At 44.2% G+C, this 20,422-nt stretch overlaps 1 protein-coding gene across 2 annotated transcripts in view; it reads left to right on the forward strand.

Annotated features, from left to right (window-relative positions):
* The window catches only part of rpa1 (replication protein A1), a 93,838-nt gene extending 88,793 nt beyond the window's left edge, over window positions 1–5,045 (forward strand). For both annotated transcript variants that reach the window (XM_072469871.1, XM_072469872.1), the window contains exon 17: window positions 4,385–5,045. In XM_072469871.1, the coding sequence (XP_072325972.1) occupies window positions 4,385–4,498 (114 nt within the window). In that variant the 3' untranslated portion in view covers window positions 4,499–5,045. The remainder of the gene's footprint in view (window positions 1–4,384) is intronic.
* Window positions 5,046–20,422: the final 15,377 nt, after the last annotated feature.

Below are 20,422 nucleotides of genomic sequence, written 5' to 3' on the forward strand. Positions count from 1 at the left end.
CTGGGAAGTAAGAACAGGGCACATTTCAGGCATAAAATATTAGATGTGTGATATATATATATATATAAACTGTTTTCACCAACTCCTGGAAAATTGCTCTTCTCTTCTGCTGGATTGTATGAACTTTGCTGGAGAGACCTGCTGATTGTTTAATGACCTTGAAATTGCTCTTGAACAGCATTTAACTAACAAAATTTAAAAATAGGGTATTTGAATTTCCTTTGCCCTCAATTATTACCCGTTCAAAACGAGGGTGGGGGGCTGTTGGATTTACGGATCAAGACCCTGCAGTATGTTTTCCACTCCATCTATGCCCTCTGTGACTTTTATTCTGGTTATCCTTTCTTATCCTTTGTCTCTCCGCTGTCTTTAATACCGCTGATCTTTATATCTTCTTCCAGTGTCCCTTCTCAGCAGTCTACCTATACCTTGCTGTTTTTGCCTATCTAAAGTGATTAGCATATCTTTTTTTCCCTATTATTTCTATTGCCTTGCCTTTTGAGGTTTCCATCCTCCTTCCCTATTGTGAATTTAAAGTACCCAATTAAGGAATAATTTAGCGTGTCCAATCCACCTACATCTTTGGGTTGTTGGGGTGAGACCCACATTGGGGGAATGTGCAAACTCCACACACACTGACCCGGGGCCGGGATCGAACTGGGTCCTCGGTGTCGTGAGGCAGCAGTGCTAACCACTGCGCCACCTTGCCGCCCAACAACTTGCAATTATAATGTGCCTTTTAATGTAGTTACTTTAACCAGGGACCTGGGTTTGACCTTGGATCACTGCCTGTGTGGAGTCTGCACATTCTCCCTGTGTCTGCGTGGGTTTCCTCCGGGTGCTCCGATTTCCTCCCACAAGTCCTGAAAGATGTGCTGTTGGGTGATTTGGACATTCTGAACTCTCCCCCTGTACCCGAACAGGCGCCGGAGTATGGTGACTAGGGATTTTTCAAAGTAACTTCATTGCAATGTTAATGTTAAAGACTACTTGTGACACTAATAAAGATTATTATTATTATTATTACTTTACAGGAGCATTTATCAAACAAAATTTAATACCAAACCACATAAGCTATGGCTTGATCATAGAGGGGTCAGGTTTTAATGGGTAGCCAAGAAAGTGCGAGAAGTAGAGGGATTTAGGAAGGTAATTACACCACTTGGGACGTTAAGAAGTTCCAGGCATGACTCAGTGGTGGAGCAATTCAATATCCGGATGCTGAAGAGTCCAGAATTGAAGGAGTCCAGGATCTCAAAGTTTCGTAGAACTAGACATGGCGATTACAAGAAGTTGGCAGTGGAGAGGCCATAAAGGGATTTGGAAACCAGGATAATATTTTTTTGAACTGAGGTGTTGCTTATCCAGGAACCAGTGTAATGGTGACTGGAACTTAATACAGGTCAGGACAGAGAGAGAGAGAGAGAGACCTCCCTCATCCTGTTGTGATATTTACTGGCCTAGTTTAATCATGTCCTTGAGTGATTTTCCTTGACATTAGAAAGTGGAATAACAATACTACAGTAACATGGCTTCAGCTTTAACAGCCAAACACTTATTGAACAGTAACAATCACAGAACATAGAATTTTACTGTAGTTATTAAACATAACTGTTTCCTTGAGCGAGTGGAAAATAATTTGTAACTGCTGCATCAAAATATGTATGACGTGGCAGTTCTTGTTTTTGCTTTTCTGTGTCCCTGGAAGCTATCTGGCTCAACTATCACTTTTCCTAATTTGAACCAGCCAGGCTGAGAATTAATTTTCAGAAAACCACTGGGATCAAGCAGATTTAAATAATTGTCTGTTAAACTTGAAAAAAGTGCCAATCAAACACCTATTTCAACAAATCCCACATGATGTTTGTATATGAATTAAAAGGTCTGGCCCCTCCTTCAGATGCTGAGTTGAAGCAAAATTACCAGAATTTATAATATTCAATCAGAATGATTTAGGATTTGATATGTGGTTGAAGCTGTTTTTTTAACCCCTTCTGTACTTGAAAGATGAAAACCAATGCCATGAGATGTACAATTTTTTAATGCCACTGTCCTCTCTTTATACAAACTTGTTGACTTCCGGAAACATGAGATTGAATTATAGCTTTATGCTGGTGATGCACATTTTAGCTTTACTAACTGCTGTTTTAAGTCAGGATGCTCTCAACTTAAAATGCATTTGGTGAATCAAAATCTCTTCCAACTCTAGTCTATATGTGTCTTTTAAACGTACCCACGCCTTTAGTAACTATTATGGGTTTAAACCCATGGGTTTGGGACCTTGTTAATCTGGAGTTTAGCTTCCTTCCCCTCATCTGTGTAATCAATGCTCCTTTCAAATAGCGCTTGCCTCTGCTCCTGTCTCTTCTTTCCCGCCTCATCTCCCTCACTGCCTGTGAATAATTAAGTAACATTTTTGGGAAGTTACTTTACTGATAAATAAGAATTATTTGAACCTTTTCAAAGCTCTGGGAAGAGTTAGCATATGTATGGCAAGTCAAAAACATCTCCAATCTGTGGAACAGGGAGCAACACATTAAATAACTTATATTTATCTAGCATTCCATATGTCAGAAAGACATCTTGAAAAGATTTAAGCGCAAAGAAATGAGTGCAAGATTGGGAGGAAGAACGAATTAGGCCAAGACTCTAAACCATACCTTTAATGCTAGCTCCGGCTTCCTTCATAAATTACAACTCATTCAAAATTCTGCCTCAGTCCACATCTTTGCTCACACACAGCCCTACGTTCCCTCTCCTCAGTAATTATCAGTTTCAAAATCTTTCTCTCTTGCTTTCAAGTCCACTCTGGCTTCAACCTAGCCTACCTCTGATTTAACTGGACTCTGTGGCTCCACTAGCTTTCCTGACACTGATCTGCCATGTTCCCTATTGTCTGTTGATCACACTTTCGGCCACCATACCTCTACCATCTGGGGCTCCCTGTCTAAAAGAGTATACATTATCTCCTCCCTACTGCTTTCAAAAGTCATCTTAAACCTTTATGCTTGCCTAATTCCACATACTCGCTCTTCCTCCCAATCTTGCACTCATTTCTTTGCACTTAAATCTTTTCAAGATGCCTTTCTGACATATGGAGTACTAAGTTATTTAATGTGTTGTTCGCTGTTCCACAGCTTGGAGATGTTTTTTGACCTGCCATACATATAATAACTCTTTCCAGGGCTTTGAAAAGGTTCAAATAATAATTACTCACCAGAAAGGTAGCTGTCCAAAAATGTTACTTTATATTTGCAGACGTTGCTGTAAATATTAAGCTACTGAGATGCTTTAAATCTCCATTGTTTGGGTTATGGAAGATTACTGTGGCAGTGACCAGCTCTGAATGAGCTCAAATAAGAAAAGATGTCAGCAATTATGCTCGCAACCAATTCCTAGAGCATGTTCCCAAATGAGGAGACCAGACTTTAAATCCCCATTCTGCTTGTTCGCTTACTAATGGAGTCCAATTGTATTTAAGATGGAAAATGATTCCTTTAGCTTTTACAGATTATAATGAGTCATCCAGCCACTCTGAACAGCAAAATAGAGTATGTAATTAGTTTATAGAGTTGGATAGCACCACATGAGGACATGTAATTGGTATCATTTTTTGGGATCAATCTGCAGGCCAAGTAAGGACAAGAATGACAATATTTAGTGAGAGGCTGGTGTGGTAGTTTCTTTTCCTATTTATCCTAAACACTCGACCCAGTAGTAGGATTGTCAGGTGAAATTCAGGCAGGGTGAGTATTTTTGTCTTTTCCAACACGAGGCTTGCTTTACGCTGCACCTGTTGCAGCTTGCAGAAGTCCAATTTTTAGCCGTGTTTGCAGAACAGTGAAGATGGTAGATTTGTGCCACAGTTTGGGTATTTGTCCCACAGCCCAGGAGAGATTTGCGAGCCAGCATGTTGACAATGTCATATCACAGATTTGAGCATAGGTAGAAGGGTGATAGAGGAATAGACTTGTTCCTGTGCCTCCAGGGACTTTATTCAAAAGACTGATTGATGGTGGCATTGACACCTGCGTGAAATTTTGAATGGACCTAAAAATTCTCCCTGGTGAGTGGGGTATAAATACAGCAACTTAACCTTAAGTGCAACAAGACAAAGTGCAGGAATTATAAAAGTTTAAGATTAGTGGTGATTTGGGTCAAACTCATTAAGCTTTTTGCAGCTTGTCTGTACATTTTATACCAGCGGCCATTCTTTAGAAGTAGATTGAGTGAGACAAAAAAAAAAAACACCACTTGTTACCTTTCATATGCATTGAAAAGATTTTAATGCAATTTGAACAACTGGAAGTGATCTATGATAATAAGGCAATGAGAGAGCAAATCTGTGATATGGATTTTAATTGTTTCTGGTTCATATTTGCAGGATGAATCTCGCATCAAAGCGACAATGATGGATGTGAAACCAGTGGACCATAAGGAGTACAGCAAGCGACTGATAATGAATATTAGGAAACATGCAGCTACACAAGCTTGCTGAATGCTGAGTGGATGTGAAGAATGAGCACTACACAACTGGAGGAAGCTGGGTGCTTTAAGATCTTCAATTAAAAACACTCTGTATTACGCTTTGCAAACTTAAGACTTTTTAAACTTAGAATCAGTTCCAGAATTCTGCATTTCCATGGATGATGTAGAAGGGCCACTCCTCGAGGACTAGAGATGTTGAATTCCGATCAACATGTATTGAATGATGAGACTGAGAATATTTGTACGTGTATGTAGGCTTTCCTACCAAGGTATGGTTTACCTTTGTGAAGTAACATTGTAAATCACTGGGCAGACTGCAAAACCATTTTTTCTTTGTTTTCTCCCCTCCATACTTGCACGACTTACTTCAGTGCTTCATTCTAATAAACACTGACAAATAGCTTATGAGACTTGAGTGTATCTGTTGGAATGATTCTGTGTCAAAATGACAGTGTGGGGTGAAAACTATCTGTTCAATCTAAAGGCCCGTTTTTAATACTTGCAGCTGATTTCCTGTGGCATTGTTTATGGACCGAAATAAATTATTTTCGCTCTTTTGTCTTTTGTTTTCCCCTGTCTTTTTGTATCACTGTCCTCTCCTGTTTGTATTCAACTTTATCCTCTTGGGTGTCAGCCATAGCTCAATGGGTAGAGTTCCTGCCTCAGAGTATTAATTCAAGCCCATTCTAGAGATATGAGCACATTATCAGGCTGATACTCCGACGGCAGAGTACTGAGAAAGTGTTGTGCTGTCTGTGGTTGTTAGTGCAGACTAGTTATTTCCCTCATTTGAAGGAGAAAATGATGGGAGGAATGTCTTTGCCCTATGAGACACAACACTACTCCGCTTGATAGATGGTTCAGAACATGCCTTTCAATTTCAGCTGGTGCATAGTTCAGATGACAAAACACGATTTTGTGTTTAGATCCAGTCAAGCCAAACTTCATATTATAGAACCCCTACAGTGCAGAAGAAGGCCACCCGGCCCATTGAGTCTGCACTGGCCCTTGGAACGAGCACCCTACCTAGGTCCAATTCCCGCCCTATCCCCATAACCCCACCTAACCTTTGGGCTCTAAGGGGCAATTTAGCATGACCAATCCACCTAACCTGCAAAAAATCTTTCCCTGTGGGAGGAAACGGGAGCACCCGGAGGAAACCCATGCCGAAACGGGAAGAACGTGCAAACTCCACACAGTCACCCAAAGCCGGAATTGAACCCGGGTTCCTGGCGCTGCGAGGCAGCAGCGCTAACCACTGTTCCAGACTCGAGATATTTAGCCTGAAGTCATCAGATTGAAACAAAAGTCTGAGAGTGCCCCACAACCTGGACCCCAAATTATTTGCCTGGCTCTTAGAAGGATAACCCCCCGAAACAGGCCAGTTGGCTCAGCCTGTCCATGCTGCTGTTTATACGCCTCTCGAGCCACCTCCATCTATTATTTAAATCTACTATCGTAACCGTCTATTCCAATCTCTCTTGCTTTTCTAGTTTCCCCTTAAATGCATCCTATACTGTTCGCTTCAACCACCCCCTGAGGTGCCAATTTCCACTTATTCACTCTTTCCGGGTGAAGAACTTGCTTCTGAATTCCCATTTGGATTTCTTGGTGATCATCTCGTATTGATGGCCTCTAGTTATGCTCTTCCCCACAAAGGGAAACCTTCTCTCTGCATCCACACCATGCAAACTCTTTAGAATTTTTAAGGTCTCTAGGTCTCCCCTCAGCTCTCTTTCCCCCCCCCCCCCCCCCCCCCCCTCTCTCTCTCTCTCAGAGACTTGGTCTGCTGCTCCTTTCCTGATTTGTATATCCACAATGTGGAGATGCCGGTGTTGGACTGGGGTGAGCATAGTACGAAGTCTTACAACACCAGGTTAAAGTCCAACAGGTTTGTTTCGATGTCACTAGCTTTCGGAGCGCTGCTCCTTCCTCAGGTGAATGAAGAGGTCTGTTCCAGAAACACATATATAGACAAATTCAAAGATGCCAAACAATGCTAGGAATGCGAGCATTAGCAGGTGATTAAATCTTTACAGATCCAGAGATGGGGTAACCCCAGGTTAAAGAGGTGTGAATTGTATCAAGCCAGGACAGTTGGTAGGATTTCGCAGGCCAGATGGTGGGGGATGAATGTAATGTGACATGAATCCCAGGTCCCGGTTGAGGCCGCACTCATGTGTGCGGAACTTGGCTATAAGTTTCTGCTCGGCGATTCTGCGTTGTCGCGGGTCCTGAAGGCCGCCTTGGAGAACGCTTACCCGGAGATCAGAGGCTGAATGCCCTTGACTGCTGAAGTGTTCCCCGACTGGAAGGGAACATTCCTGCCTGGTGATTGTTGCGCGATGTCCGTTCATTCGTTGTCGCAGCGTCTGCATGGTCTCGCCAATGTACCACGCTTCGGGACATCCTTTCCTGCAGCGTATGAGGTAGACAACGTTGGCCGAGTCGCACGAGTATGTACCGCGTACCTGGTGGGTGGTATTCTCACGTGTAATAGTGGTATCCATGTCGATGATCTGGCACGTCTTGCAGAGATTGCCATGACAGGGTTGTGTGGTGTCGTGGTCACTTCTGAAGACTGGGTAGTTTGCTGCAAACAATGGTTCGTTTGAGGTTGCGCGGTTGTTTGAAGGCAAGTAGTGGGGGTGTGGGGATGACCTTGGCAAGATGTTCATCGTCATCAATGACGTGTTGAAGGCTGTGAAGAAGATGACGTAGTTTCTCCACTCCGGGGAAGTACTGGACGACGAAGGGTATTCTGTCGGTTGTGTCCCATGTTTGTCTTCTGAGGAGGTCGGTCCGGTTTTTCGCTGCGGCGCGTTGGAACTGTCGATCGATGAGTCGAGTGCCATATCCCGTTCGTACGAGGGCATCTTTCAACGTCTGTAGATGTCTGTTACGCTCCTCCTCGTCTGAGCAGATCCTGTGTATACGGAGCGCTTGTCCATAGGGGATGGCTCCTTTAATGTGTTTAGGGTGGAAGCTGGAGAAGTGGAGCATCATGAGGTTATCCGTGGGTTTGCGGTAAAGCGAAGTGCTGAGGTGACCGTCCTTGATGGAGACGAGTGTGTCCAAGAATGCAACTGATTTTGAAGAGTAGTCCATGGTGAGTCTGATGGTTGGATGGAACTTATTAATGTCATCGTGTAGTCGTTTCAGTGATTCTTCGCCGTGGGTCCAAAGGAAAAAAATGTCATCGATGTATCTGGTGTATAACGTCGGTTGAAGGTCCTGTGCGGTGAGTAGGTCCTGTTCAAACTTGTGCATGAAGATGTTGGCGTATTGGGGTGCGAATGTGGTCCCCATGGCTGTTCCGTGCGTCTGGATGAAGAACTTGTTGTCGAAGGCGAAGACGTTGTGATCCAGAATGAAGCGGAAGAGTTGCAGAATTGCGTCTGGAGATTGGCAGTTGTCGGTGTTGAGTACTGAGGCTGTTGCAGCAATGCCGTCGTCATGGGGGATGCTGGTGTAGAGTGCCGAGACGTCCATTGTGACGAGGAATGTTCCTGGTTCAACTGGTCCATGGGTGCTGAGTTTCTGTAGGAAGTCCGTCGTGTCGCGACAGAAGCTGGGTGTACCTTGTACGATGGGTTTCAAGGTGCCCTCGATGTAGCCAGAGAGGTTCTCACACAGGGTCCCACGGCGAAGAATCACTGAAACGACTACACGATGACATTAATAAGTTCCATCCAACCATCAGACTCACCATGGACTACTCTTCAAAATCAGTTGCATTCTTGGACACACTCGTCTCCATCAAGGACGGTCACCTCAGCACTTCGCTTTACCGCAAACCCACGGATAACCTCATGGTACTCCACTTCTCCAGCTTCCACCCTAAACACATTAAAGAAGCCATCCCCTATGGACAAGCGCTCCGTATGCACAGGATCTGCTCAGACGAGGAGGAGCGTAACAGACATCTACAGACGTTGAAAGATGCCCTCGTACGAACGGGATATGGCACTCGACTCATCGATCGACAGTTCCAACGCGCCACAGCGAGAAACCGGACCGACCTCCTCAGAAGACAAACATGGGACACAACCGACAGAATACCCTTCGTCGTCCAGTACTTCCCCGGAGCGGAGAAACTACGTCATCTTCTTCACAGCCTTCAACACGTCATTAATGACGATGAACATCTTGCCAAGGTCATCCCCACACCCCCACTACTTGCCTTCAAACAACCGCGCAACCTCAAACGAACCATTGTTTGCAGCAAACTACCCAGTCTTCAGAACAGTGACCACGACACCACACAACCCTGTCATGGCAATCTCTGCAAGACGTGCCAGATCATCGACATGGATACCACTATTACATGTGAGAACACCACCCACCAGGTACGCGGTACATACTCGTGCGACTCGGCCAACGTTGTCTACCTCATACGCTGCAGGAAAGGATGTCCCGAAGCGTGGTACATTGGCGAGACCATGCAGACGCTGCGACAACGAATGAACGGACATCGCGCAACAATCACCAGGCAGGAATGTTCCCTTCCAGTCGGGGAACACTTCAGCAGTCAAGGGCATTCGGCCTCTGATCTCCGGGTAAGCGTTCTCCAAGGCGGCCTTCAGGACCCGCGACAACGCAGAATCGCCGAGCAGAAACTTATAGCCAAGTTCCGCACACATGAGTGCGGCCTCAACCGGGACCTGGGATTCATGTCACATTACATTCATCCCCCACCATCTGGCCTGCGAAATCCTACCAACTGTCCTGGCTTGAGACAATTCACACCTCTTTAACCTGGGGTTACCCCATCTCTGGATCTGTAAAGATTTAATCACCTGCTAATGCTCGCATTCCTAGCATTGTTTGGCATCTTTGAATTTGTCTATATATGTGTTTCTGGAACATACCTCTTCATTCACCTGAGGAAGGAGTAGCGCTCCGAAAGCTAGTGACATCGAAACAAACCTGTTGGACTTTAACCTGGTGTTGTAAGACTTCGTACTGTATATCCACAGGTATACATCTGACATCATCCTTGTAAAATTCTCTGTGCCCTCAACAGTGTCTATATCCCTTTTCTAATACAGCAACCAGAACTGCTGGCAGTACTCTACATGTGATCCAACCAAGGTTCAGTGCAGGTTTAGCACCACTTCCTTAACTTTTTAATTTGCTTTCTTTTTAATGGGCTTGCTGACCTGTGGCGCAGCTTTCAGTGATTGTCTTCTGAGATCACTTTGTTACTCTACCCTAGGCATTTAAGGTCAGGGTTGCGACCCGGGGGTTTGAGTCGGGAGGGTCGCGGAGCCGTCCGCCGCGGCGCTCCCTATTGCGCAAATTCACGGGCAGCATCCGGCTTTTAACAATGCCGGCTGCGAGAGGCCTTCAAAAACCATATAAGAAAAATGCGGCCGCGCTGCGCATGCGTGCCCAATTGTCAATGTGCATGCACAGATGTTTGCGCATGCGCACCAATGAGTGGGCATGCATGTGCAGCGCAGCTGCATTTTTAAAAAATGGTCGTGGCCTTTTTAAAGGCCGCTCGCAGCCGGCATTGTTAAACGCCGGCGGCTGCTCGCGAATCTGCGCAATCGGGACCGGCGGACAGAGTCTTAAAGGAAGTGAGAGAGAGAGTTAAAGAAGCAGAGTGGTTTAAGAAAGATTTTCCAGAGTTTAGGGCAATAGCAGCCGACAGTACTGACGCCAATTGTGGAGCAAAAGAAATAATGCACAAGAGGTCAGAAGTGGGAATACAACAAAAGAAGGTTCAAAGCTAGCTGCTGCGGCTATTGCCCGCAAATTTGAGCAATCGGAGACGCAGAACATTTTTTAAAAATTCTATGTAATCCTGCCTGAAGGGAGGCAGAGAGCAGGTCACATCAGCCCCCCCCCCCCCCCCCGAACGTCAACATCATGTGCTTTGGGCGCGATTGCGATTCCTCCATTTTGTCAGCAGCAAACAAGGTAAGGGAAAATGGTGGGTCGCGAAGGTCGGCCGGTGTGGGCCACGAGAGTCGGCCGGCGTCGCCCGCGAAGGTCGGCCATCATGGGTCGCCAAGGACGGCCGGTGTGGCGCGAGAGTCGGCCGGCGTGGGTCCCAAAAGTTGGCCAGTTCGTAAAAATGGTTCTCCGGAAAAAGAATTTGGAAAACACTGCTCTACCCCCACCAAATCTTGAACCTTCGAAGAAATTAAGTGACTCCCTATTATTACCAAAAACCAGCGACCTATCCATTTTGCCACTTGTACCCTGACTCCACCTTATTTGGCCTTATTTAATAATGAGGCGCCTTATCGAAGATTTTTTGAAAACGGTCCCTGGACAATCACAACAGAAGATAGCACCTCAGGCGATCAAAATAGTTCTATTCTTGATTTCATGCAAGTGAACAGGAGAATAACCTTTTATCAATTATAGAATCTCTTTATTGCATACGCCACCAGGAAAAAGGTGATTCTTGCCCTTCCAATTTATCAGACTTGATATCGTTGTAAGCATAATACCCCACTTTTATTAAGAGGAGATTGAGTATCTTTAAATTATGTACTCCAAACTGTATAGGGACAGATTTCAATATTATTGATCTCCCTTGATTTAGTCAGATATAATAACATGGATATTAAGATGCTGGTCAGAGATACAATTCCAAAATTATATGAAGCATTCAAATACCGTGTTGCGTTCCGCATTAACCTTTGAAGAGGGACACAAACTGCGTTTCAGTGAGTATATGTTTTATCAGTTGAACTAGGTGCAGCATTTGTATATTAGTCTTCAGGAAGCAGGAATCTATAATATGGGGGGGGAATCAATACGGAGTGATAAGATGTTGGGCAAGAGTGATGAAGGATATGGATTAAGATGGCTAAACCATGTTCTAACTGAATGACTGAACAGATTCGAGGGGCTGAATGACCTGTTGTGCTCACTATCCTTTCACTTTCCTATTATGCTTATGTTTTTTTTCATAAATTTAGAATAGCCATTTATTTATTTTTCAAAATAATGGGCAATTTAGCTTGGCCAATCCACCTAACCTGCACACCTTTCGGGTTGTGGGGGGTGAGACCCACGCAGACACGGGGAGAATGTGCAAACTCCACACGTACAGTGAACCGGGATCGAACCCGGGTCCTCAGCGCCGCAGGCAGCAGTGCTAACCACTGCACCACCCATTACGCTTATCTGTTGCCTTGTTATTGTTGATCCTTAATGAAAGTTCAAAAGTCTTAGTTAATATCAACTGATTTCCAGCTGCAGTAGTTGGGTGCGTCAATCCTGTCCTTGGAAGCATAGCTACAGTATCAATGTGCTGATTCAGGGGGAAATAGAAACAACTATTTACTTTTGTCTAATTAAGTTCGTGGGTATAATTAAATATTTGACTGAATTAAACATGTTTTTAGTGGCAAAAAAAGTTGGTCGATTTCATCCAGCACATTCTTAATATACCTCAAAAACCAGTGGACTGATTTCAACAACACTTGGTGCACAGGGTGTAACCAATGTTATGGGCCAGGGTTTAGCTAACCCCAAAGTCTATCATGGAGTTCACCTGACCCACAACTTTGACTAGATTGTGGTATGGGGAGCACACGGCCCACTCTACTGGTGTGGTAGAGCAGAAATCGAAAAGTATCTCTTACAATTGTGACTTCTTTACCTGCTCCTCCTGATACACATGAGTAAACTTTACCCACACAAGTAAATTCTTTAAAGTCATCTGGCACCTTCTTATCAATCATCTCTTGATCAGGCTGTACAATTTTTTGCACCTCCTTTGCTTCCCTTGGGCTTTCCTTTACCACTTTAACAAACCCCACTGTCTTATCTTGTTTTACCACATCAGCCTTCCCAGTGCTTTTCTTCAACCACCAATACTGACTTTACATGGCCCAGTTTATTACAGTGAAAACATTTGATATTTTTCATTTCTTTTCCACCCTCCTGGATTTCTTTTTTAATCTGAGGTGCACTCTCCTTATTATCTCCCATCAGATCACCTTTACCTCTACCACTTGAGTATTTTTCATGTCCCCAGTTTCTATCCCTCGCAGACTGAAACTGATGTCAGAAACCAAGCTTTGATTTATGAACTAATTCATAATCATCTGCCATTTCCGCTGCTAATCTCGCAGTTTTAACCCTTTGCTCTTCCACATGAGTTCTCACTTCATCAGGAATTGAATTTTTAAACTCCTCCAAAAGTATAATTTCTCTGAGAGTTTCATACGTTTGGTCTATTTTCAAAGCCCTTATCCACCTATCAAAATTACTCTAATCCTTTCAAACTCCATGTATGTTTGACTAAATTCTTTCCTTAAATTTCTAAGCCTTTGTCTAAGCTCATGTGTACCTAAGATGGATTTTTTTCACCTCATACGTCCCAGATACCTCCTCCGGTAGTGATGCAAACACTTCACTAGCCTTACCTACCAGCTTTGTTTGAAATGAAATGAAATGAAAATCGCTTATTGTCACAAGTAGGCTTCAAATGAAGTTACTGTGAAAAGCCCCTAGTCGCCACATTCCGGCGCCTGTTCGGGGAGGCTGGTATGGGAATTGAACCGTGTTGCTGGCCTGCCTCGGTCTGCTTTAAAAGCCAACGATTTAGCCCAGCGTGCTAAACCAGCCCCTCAGTAATCAGTAATACCCACATGTCCTGTGGCCATTTCATTTGTTTAGCCGCTTTCTCAAATGAAATGAAAAAGACTTCTACCTCCTTCTCGTCAAACCTTGGCAATGCTTGGACATATTTAAATAGATCCCCACCAAGCCTTCGACTTTGACGCTCTTTCTCACTATCCTCATCACTATCCTCAAACTGTACATTTCCTTTAAATCTGCCAATCTTAACTGACTGGCATGTTTCATGGCCATTTTCCGAAGTTCAAACTCTCTCTTGCTTTTTCCTCTCTTTTTCCTCTCTCTCTTTCTTTTTCCTCTCTATCTCTTTTGTATTCAAGCTGCTTTAATTCTTTCTCATGTTCCATTTGTTTAATTTGTAACTGAATTTTTGCCATTTCCAATGAGTCAGACTGTATCTCAGGCAATTTTAAATGCTTAACCAGCGCCATAATTACCTCATCTTTTCACATTTTGTCAGGTAATGTTAACTGCAATGTTTTTGCCAAATCTAACAGCCTGCTTTTAGTCTCTGTCCGTAAGGTACTGCGTGTGACCGTCACCACCCCCAGAAACTTCAGAGCCTCTGAAAGAGCCATTGTCCACAACACACTCCCTACTTAAACTGAAATATCACACCTGAAAAGCAACCACAATATGCTCACCCCTCACTGTCTTTAAGTTCACAAAACCAATCGAATAGATAGACTTGTATCCTCCTCGAGCCCCCAATTTGTTATGGCCCAAGGTTTAGAGAACCCCAAAGTGTATCATGGATACAAATCATGATCCAAATTTAAGGACAGATTTTACTAGATTGTGGTATGGGGAGCACACAGCCCACTCTACAGGTGTGGTGCAGCAGATATCTAACAGTATTTTTAAAGCAAAACAATGTTTATTCTATGAACTCAAGTTAACCTTTTTAAAACATACAATGAACATCTTAGCAACCATCAATTCAAATACAACCCCCAAAGAATTACAACACTAAGTAATCCTTACTTTCCTTTTAACATCCATAAGACATTAAAAAAAACTTTTAACAGAAGCACATCAGGTTTAAATTCGCTATTGAGAACAGTTATCACTCTGAATTCACCAAATGATCAAGAAATCGTCTTTACAAAGCAGAGAACAACATTTCACATTCTTTGGCTGACTGCAGCTCCAACACTGAAACAAAATCAGAAAAACAGACACACCCTAGCTTTTCTCAAAGTGAAACTAAAAGCTGACAGACAGCACAGCTCCACCCACACTCTGACATCACTGCAGTAATAAACACCCATTTCTTAAAGGTACAACCACTACAGTTATTCTATAACGAACACCCATTTCTAAAAGGTACTCTCACATGACACCAAGGAAGAACTGATTAACTTTTGGCAAAGACGCAAGCCTAGATTCTGGAATTTTATAAATTAACTGAAGGTGGATGGTGATAATGTAATGGGTTCTTCTACTTAATGTTGTTGATTGTCTCACTGTAGCACAATGGTTAGCACTGTTGCTTCACAACGCCAGGGTCCCGGGTTCGATTCCCGGCTTGGGTCACTGTCTGTGCGGAGTCTGCACGTTCTCACCGTGTCTGCGTGGGTTTCCTCCGGGTGCTCCGGTTTCCTCCCACAGTCCAAAGCTGTGTGGGCTAGGTGAATTGGACATTCTGAATTCTCCCTCCGTGAACCCGAACAGGCGCCATAGTGTGGAGACTAGGGGATTTTCACAGTAACTTCATTGCAATGTTAATGTAAGCCTACCTTTGACAATAATAAAGATTATTATGTGGTGGCATTTGTCACAGCTGTCAGTAGGTGAACTGAGTTTTCGGAGCAGATGGTTGTCGATTAGTCTGAAGCCTCCTCGGTGAGATGGAAGTATTAAATATGAGGGTGGCAATGAGTCCGGAGGTGGCGGTTTTTGGGGTATCGCAGGACCCGGGAATCCAGGAGGAGAGAGAGGCGGATGTTCGGGCCTTTGCTTCCCTGGTAGCCCGGAGGCGTATATTGCTGGCATGGAGGGACTCAAAGCCCCCAAAATCGGAGACCTGGCTTTCAGACGTGGCTGGCTTCCTCTGCCTGGAGAAAATTAAGTTCGCCATGAGAGTGTCTCTGCTGGAGGTGGCAGAGAACGAATCGTCAGCAGAAAGGGGGAGGGTGGGGGGGGGGGGGGTTGTGTTAGCGTAGGTTAGGGGGGTAAGGGCAAGACCTGTTGGGGAGGGAGGTGGAATTTGGACTATGCTCATATTTTTCTTGTTATGTATATTGTTGATTTTGTTGCTGTTGAAATGCCAAAGAAATACCTCAATAAAAAGTTTATTTAAAAAAATAACAGCTTATCTGGGTGCGCCTTTTGTTTGTGGAGTTTAGCCATTGGCAAACCTGGACATCGCTTGATCTTTGCACTTGTCAATTTAAGGGGCTTTGCCTTCATTAATCTGATCAGCTGCAAAGCTCTTGTGAGGGCTGTTGAGGCTCATTTTACAAAGCAGAAGTGCGGAATCAGGTCTCTTTGTTGTAACAATGAAAATTGAACACCTTTTGGAATGGTGGCACCAGGTGAAATAGGATAAGAGTGGTGCATACGGATTCCCTGAATCTGAGTGCAATTCTACCAGGGTTTTAAAAATGGCATGTATAGAATATTTTCTGTGAATTCCACAGCAACTACACTTATTTTTGGCATGCTACCAGCACAACTTGGTATTCTTCAGATATGTTTTTATCATTAAAATTCATTCTATCTCAACTGAAGCCAGACCTTTGAAATTGAAAGAAAAGGGGCTTTGAATAATATTTTTTCTTTCACCTTCAGATTACATGCCTAGGAACTCCTGCACTGCTTTGAAATGGTCATGAGGGTCTGTACAGTACAAGACTGCTTCTGGAATAAACCCTCTTTCCACCACGCCTTCCGGTGATTAACCTGAGATTGGTAGTGCAGTAATGTGGTTGATTGTGGGTAATACCGCCCGCAGCACAGTCTGTCGATGTCCTTCCTTGCAATGTCACCATGCTGCCAATAGGTAATTCCTTTGGATCCACGGCAAAAAAACGCACCGACCTCCTCAGAAGACAAACATGGGACACAACCGACAGAATACTTTCATCGCCCAGTACTTTCCCGGAGCGGAGAAACTACGACATCTCCTTCACAGCCTTCAACACGTCATCGATGAGGATGAACATCTTGCCAAGGTCATCCCCACACCCCCACTACTTGCCTTCAAACAACCGCGCAACCTCAAACAAACCATTGTTTGCAGCAAACTACCCAGCCTTCAGAACAGTGACCACGACACCACACAACCCTGCCATGTCAATCTCTGCAAGACTTGCCAGATCATCGACATGGATACCACCATTACACGTGAGAACACCACCCACCAGGTACGCGGTACATACTCGTGCGACTCGGCCAATGTTGTCTACCTCATACGCTGCAGGAAAGGATGTCCCGAAGCGTGGTACATTGGCGAGACCATGCAGACGCTGCGACAACGAATGAACAGACATCGCGCGACAATCACCAGGTAGGAATGTTCCCTTCCAGTCGGGGAACACTTCAGCAGTCAAGGGCATTCAGCCTCTGATCTCCGGGTAAGCGTTCTCCAAGGCGGCCTTCAGGACGCGCGACAACGCAGAATCGCCGAGCAGAAGCTTATAGCCATGTTCCGCACACATGAGTGCGGCCTCAACCGGGACCTGGGATTCATGTCGCATTACATTCACCCCCCCACCATCTGGCCTGCGAAATCCTACCAACTGTCCTGGCTTGACACAATTCACACCTCTTTAACCTGGGGTTACCCCATCTCTGGATCTGTAAAGATTTAATCACCTGCTAATGCTCGCATTCCAAGCATTGTCTGGCATCTTTGAATCTGTCTATATATATGTTTCTGGAACATACCTCTTCATTCACCTGATGAAGGAGCAGCGCTCCGAAAGCTAGTGACTTCGAAACAAACCTGTTGGACTTTAACCTGGTGTTGTAAGACTTCTTACTGTGCTCACCCCAGTCCAATGCCGGTATCTCCACATAATAGGTAATTGAGTACATGACCTATTTCCAGGCTATATGTTGTGTCTTATAGTAAGTCATAGATATGGTCAACGACGAGGCCCAACAGGCCGTCATAATACAGTAGCATGATCTATCATTGCAGTGCACCGTAGAGGAACCATTAATATAGCATTTCTTTTTTTTAGACTCTGCAAGTCTAGCAGCATCTCTAGAGAGAGAAACAGTTTTTCTTTTATAAATTTAGAGTACCCAATTCATTTTTTTCCAATTAAGGGGCAATTTAGCGTGGCCAATCCACCTACCCTGCACATCTTTGGGTTGTGGGGGCAAAACCCACACAAGCACGGGAAGAATGTGCAAGCTCCACACGGATAGTGACCCAGAGCCGGGATCGAACCTGGGACCTCGGCACCGTGAGTCAGCAGTGCTAACCACTGCGCTACCGTGCTGCCCAATCTAGCATTTCTGCTCTACAAGTTTGTGACTGCATTTCTAATCCAAATCCATTGGTTTGTGTACATGTGCATCGCATTCCCACTTTCTCTGCGTTGCAGATTGCAAAAGAAGTTTTTTTTTTTTTGGAAAGTGCTTCAGGTGCTATTCGAATTTTAAAAATTACGAATGTGGATTGTGGCGATTGGACAATAAAAGAGTTCTCCATTTTTAACGCTAAGAGCACTTCCAGGACAAGGTAAACATTTCCTCAACTCTGCCTTGGCTTTGACCCAATCCCTGCAGAGATGGAAACTAAATTGCGGAGGCAAAAGAGTCGGTTCAGTCCAATGCCATACACAGACCCCCTTCGTCAGGAATTTTTTTTGAACTGGGTCAGCGTGAATATATAAATAGAATAAAATCTGCACAGTTTGTGACTCAATAATGCTTTAAAGGGGAATTTGCTGCATCTGAGGTTTTGTATTTTTCATGTCTTGTTGATGTACGTTGATTTCACAGTGGCCATGTGATCCTTTCATTAAAATTGTGATCATGAATACATGGCATGGTTTGTGCCTAGACTTGAGACCTATGAAAGGTTGGGAGGGGGTGGAGGGGTGGTTTTGTCTGATAATCCAGAGACCCTGGGCATCTGGGTTCATGGCTGATGGTGAGATTTCAATTCAATAAAAGTCTGGAATTTATTAAAACCCATCTGGTTCATTAATGCCCTTCAGGGGAGGAAATCTGCCTTGCCTGACCTGGCCTACAGTGACTCCCGATCCATAGAAATGTGATTAACTCTTAAATACCCTCTTGCAAGCTACTCAGTTCAAGGGCAATGAGGGATGGGCAATAAATGCTGGCCAAGCCAGCAATGCCCACATCCCATAATTTCAACAAAAAAAAGATTAACACTTGCCTATCCCAACAATCTGTTTGACAGTGCCTGGCCGTCTGTCGTCGTGGCGTTATAGCAGGACATCTAAAATAGGTATAAAATACTTCCCAGAAAAGTAAAATAATTTCAGTTGCAGCTGGGGGCAAATGTGAAAAATGTAGCCTCTGCATGATTGTTCAATAGCTAAATTTATCACTGGTTACACTGTTCCCTAGTCTGTATTCAGCTAATTACTCCGTATCCTCAGTTGAGGAGGAGGAGTGGAAGTAACAGACTCTTGTTTAATGACCCCCTGCTGGAATGTACACGTGTGAATATCGGATAAGGACAAGAGTTGCATTACCTGTGGAAAAAGAGGGAAATAAAATGCTGACCTGAGTGCTGGAATCTCGCTGTGTGATAACATTGTTGCTGTTGGTCCGCTGAGCGACTCGGTCTGCAGTTAGTGCTGTGATGACTCTATAGCCCAAACTGGCAGTGGATGAATTGCCTCCTAGGCAGCGGTAGTAGCAACGTCCCAGAGTTTTTTAAAATCGTAGTTCTTCCAATTAAGGGGCAATTTAGCGTGGCCAATCCACCTACCCTGCACATCTTTGGGTTGCGGGGTGAGGCCCACGCAGACGGCGCCGTGAGGCAGCAGTGCTAACCACCATGCCGCACTTACAATGTCCCAGAGTTACCCCACTTCCTGGTGATTGCCTGCAGTGGCTGGTTTCACTGCTAGTAGCTACTGCTACACCTAGTATAATTGAAGACCGTTACATGAAGGTGTCAGAAGAATGGGAGAGGATCATGTTAATGCAATGGACTGTATCAGTTTTATATCCTATCCATCAGCAGTGTCCTGTAACACTGTCCCTGTGGACACTTTTTTTTTTAAAGGCTAAGGAATATACCATGTGGGCTTAGACTAAACACGATCCATAACACTGACAGAAATTAACGGTTAAAACTGTTAAAATGACTGAAGAAATGAGGAATCGTAAAAAAAACCTCTCAGACTCTCATTTGCTATCAACCGATCCCCCACAGACGCGATGAAATTATTTCAGATCACCAGCCAGCATTTAGACTTCCAAATATTTTTATGTGCCGACTAACAAATGATCTCATCTGTGTGATATTCTTAGGACACAACAAGCATTAAAATGACACAGCTTAACATAGATGTCGGAAAATAATTGAAAAGAAAAATCAATCATGGGCCAAACAACGGTGAACTGCAACCATAAATTCACAGCAGCTAGAGCCTAGTGTCGCAGTAACAGGTTCCATGAAAGCCAAGGGTCGATAAAGGGATTAAGTCTGCGAGATACTAGTCTGGACGAAAATGGTGCTTTTTAAGTAAAAAAAAAATCAACTCTTTAAGACCGACTAGTCAATTCTTGATTGCTCGTACGATTCCCACCCTCTTTAAGTTATGCTATGACGCAAGACTGTGAAGAAGTATCTGATTGGATGCTGCACTCCTAACCCTCTGATTAGAAAATGCTTTTGAGGTTCCTCTTTGCCCTCCATGCCCAATGGGTAAATGCACTGCCCAATGTGAAACTAAGGCAGCCTATAAGGTCCCTGATTCAGCCCAGTCTGTGCTGCTCATCTGACCACTGGGGCAAAGGGGGCTGCTACAACTGCTGCCAGTTGTGCTGTTAAAAGTACAATTAAAAATTTGCAAAAAGGGGCTGCACAGTGGTTAGTACTGCTGCCTCGCGGTGCTGAGGTTCGATCCCGGCTCTGGGTCATTGTCCGTGTGGAGTTTGCACATTCCCCCCCCGTGTCTGCGTGGGTTTCGCCCCCACAACCCAAAGATGTGCAGGGTTAAGTGGATTGGCCACACTAAATTGCCCCTTAATTGGAAAATTGAATTAGGTACTCTAAATTTATTTTTTCTTTTAAATTACAAATACACTTGTGCTGTTCAAAAATACAATTTCACTAATAATCTTTATTAGCGTCACAAGTAGGCTTACATTAACACCGCAA

The sequence above is a fragment of the Scyliorhinus torazame genome, chromosome 12, assembly GCF_047496885.1.
Source record: "Scyliorhinus torazame isolate Kashiwa2021f chromosome 12, sScyTor2.1, whole genome shotgun sequence".
Lineage (NCBI taxonomy): Eukaryota > Metazoa > Chordata > Chondrichthyes > Carcharhiniformes > Scyliorhinidae > Scyliorhinus > Scyliorhinus torazame.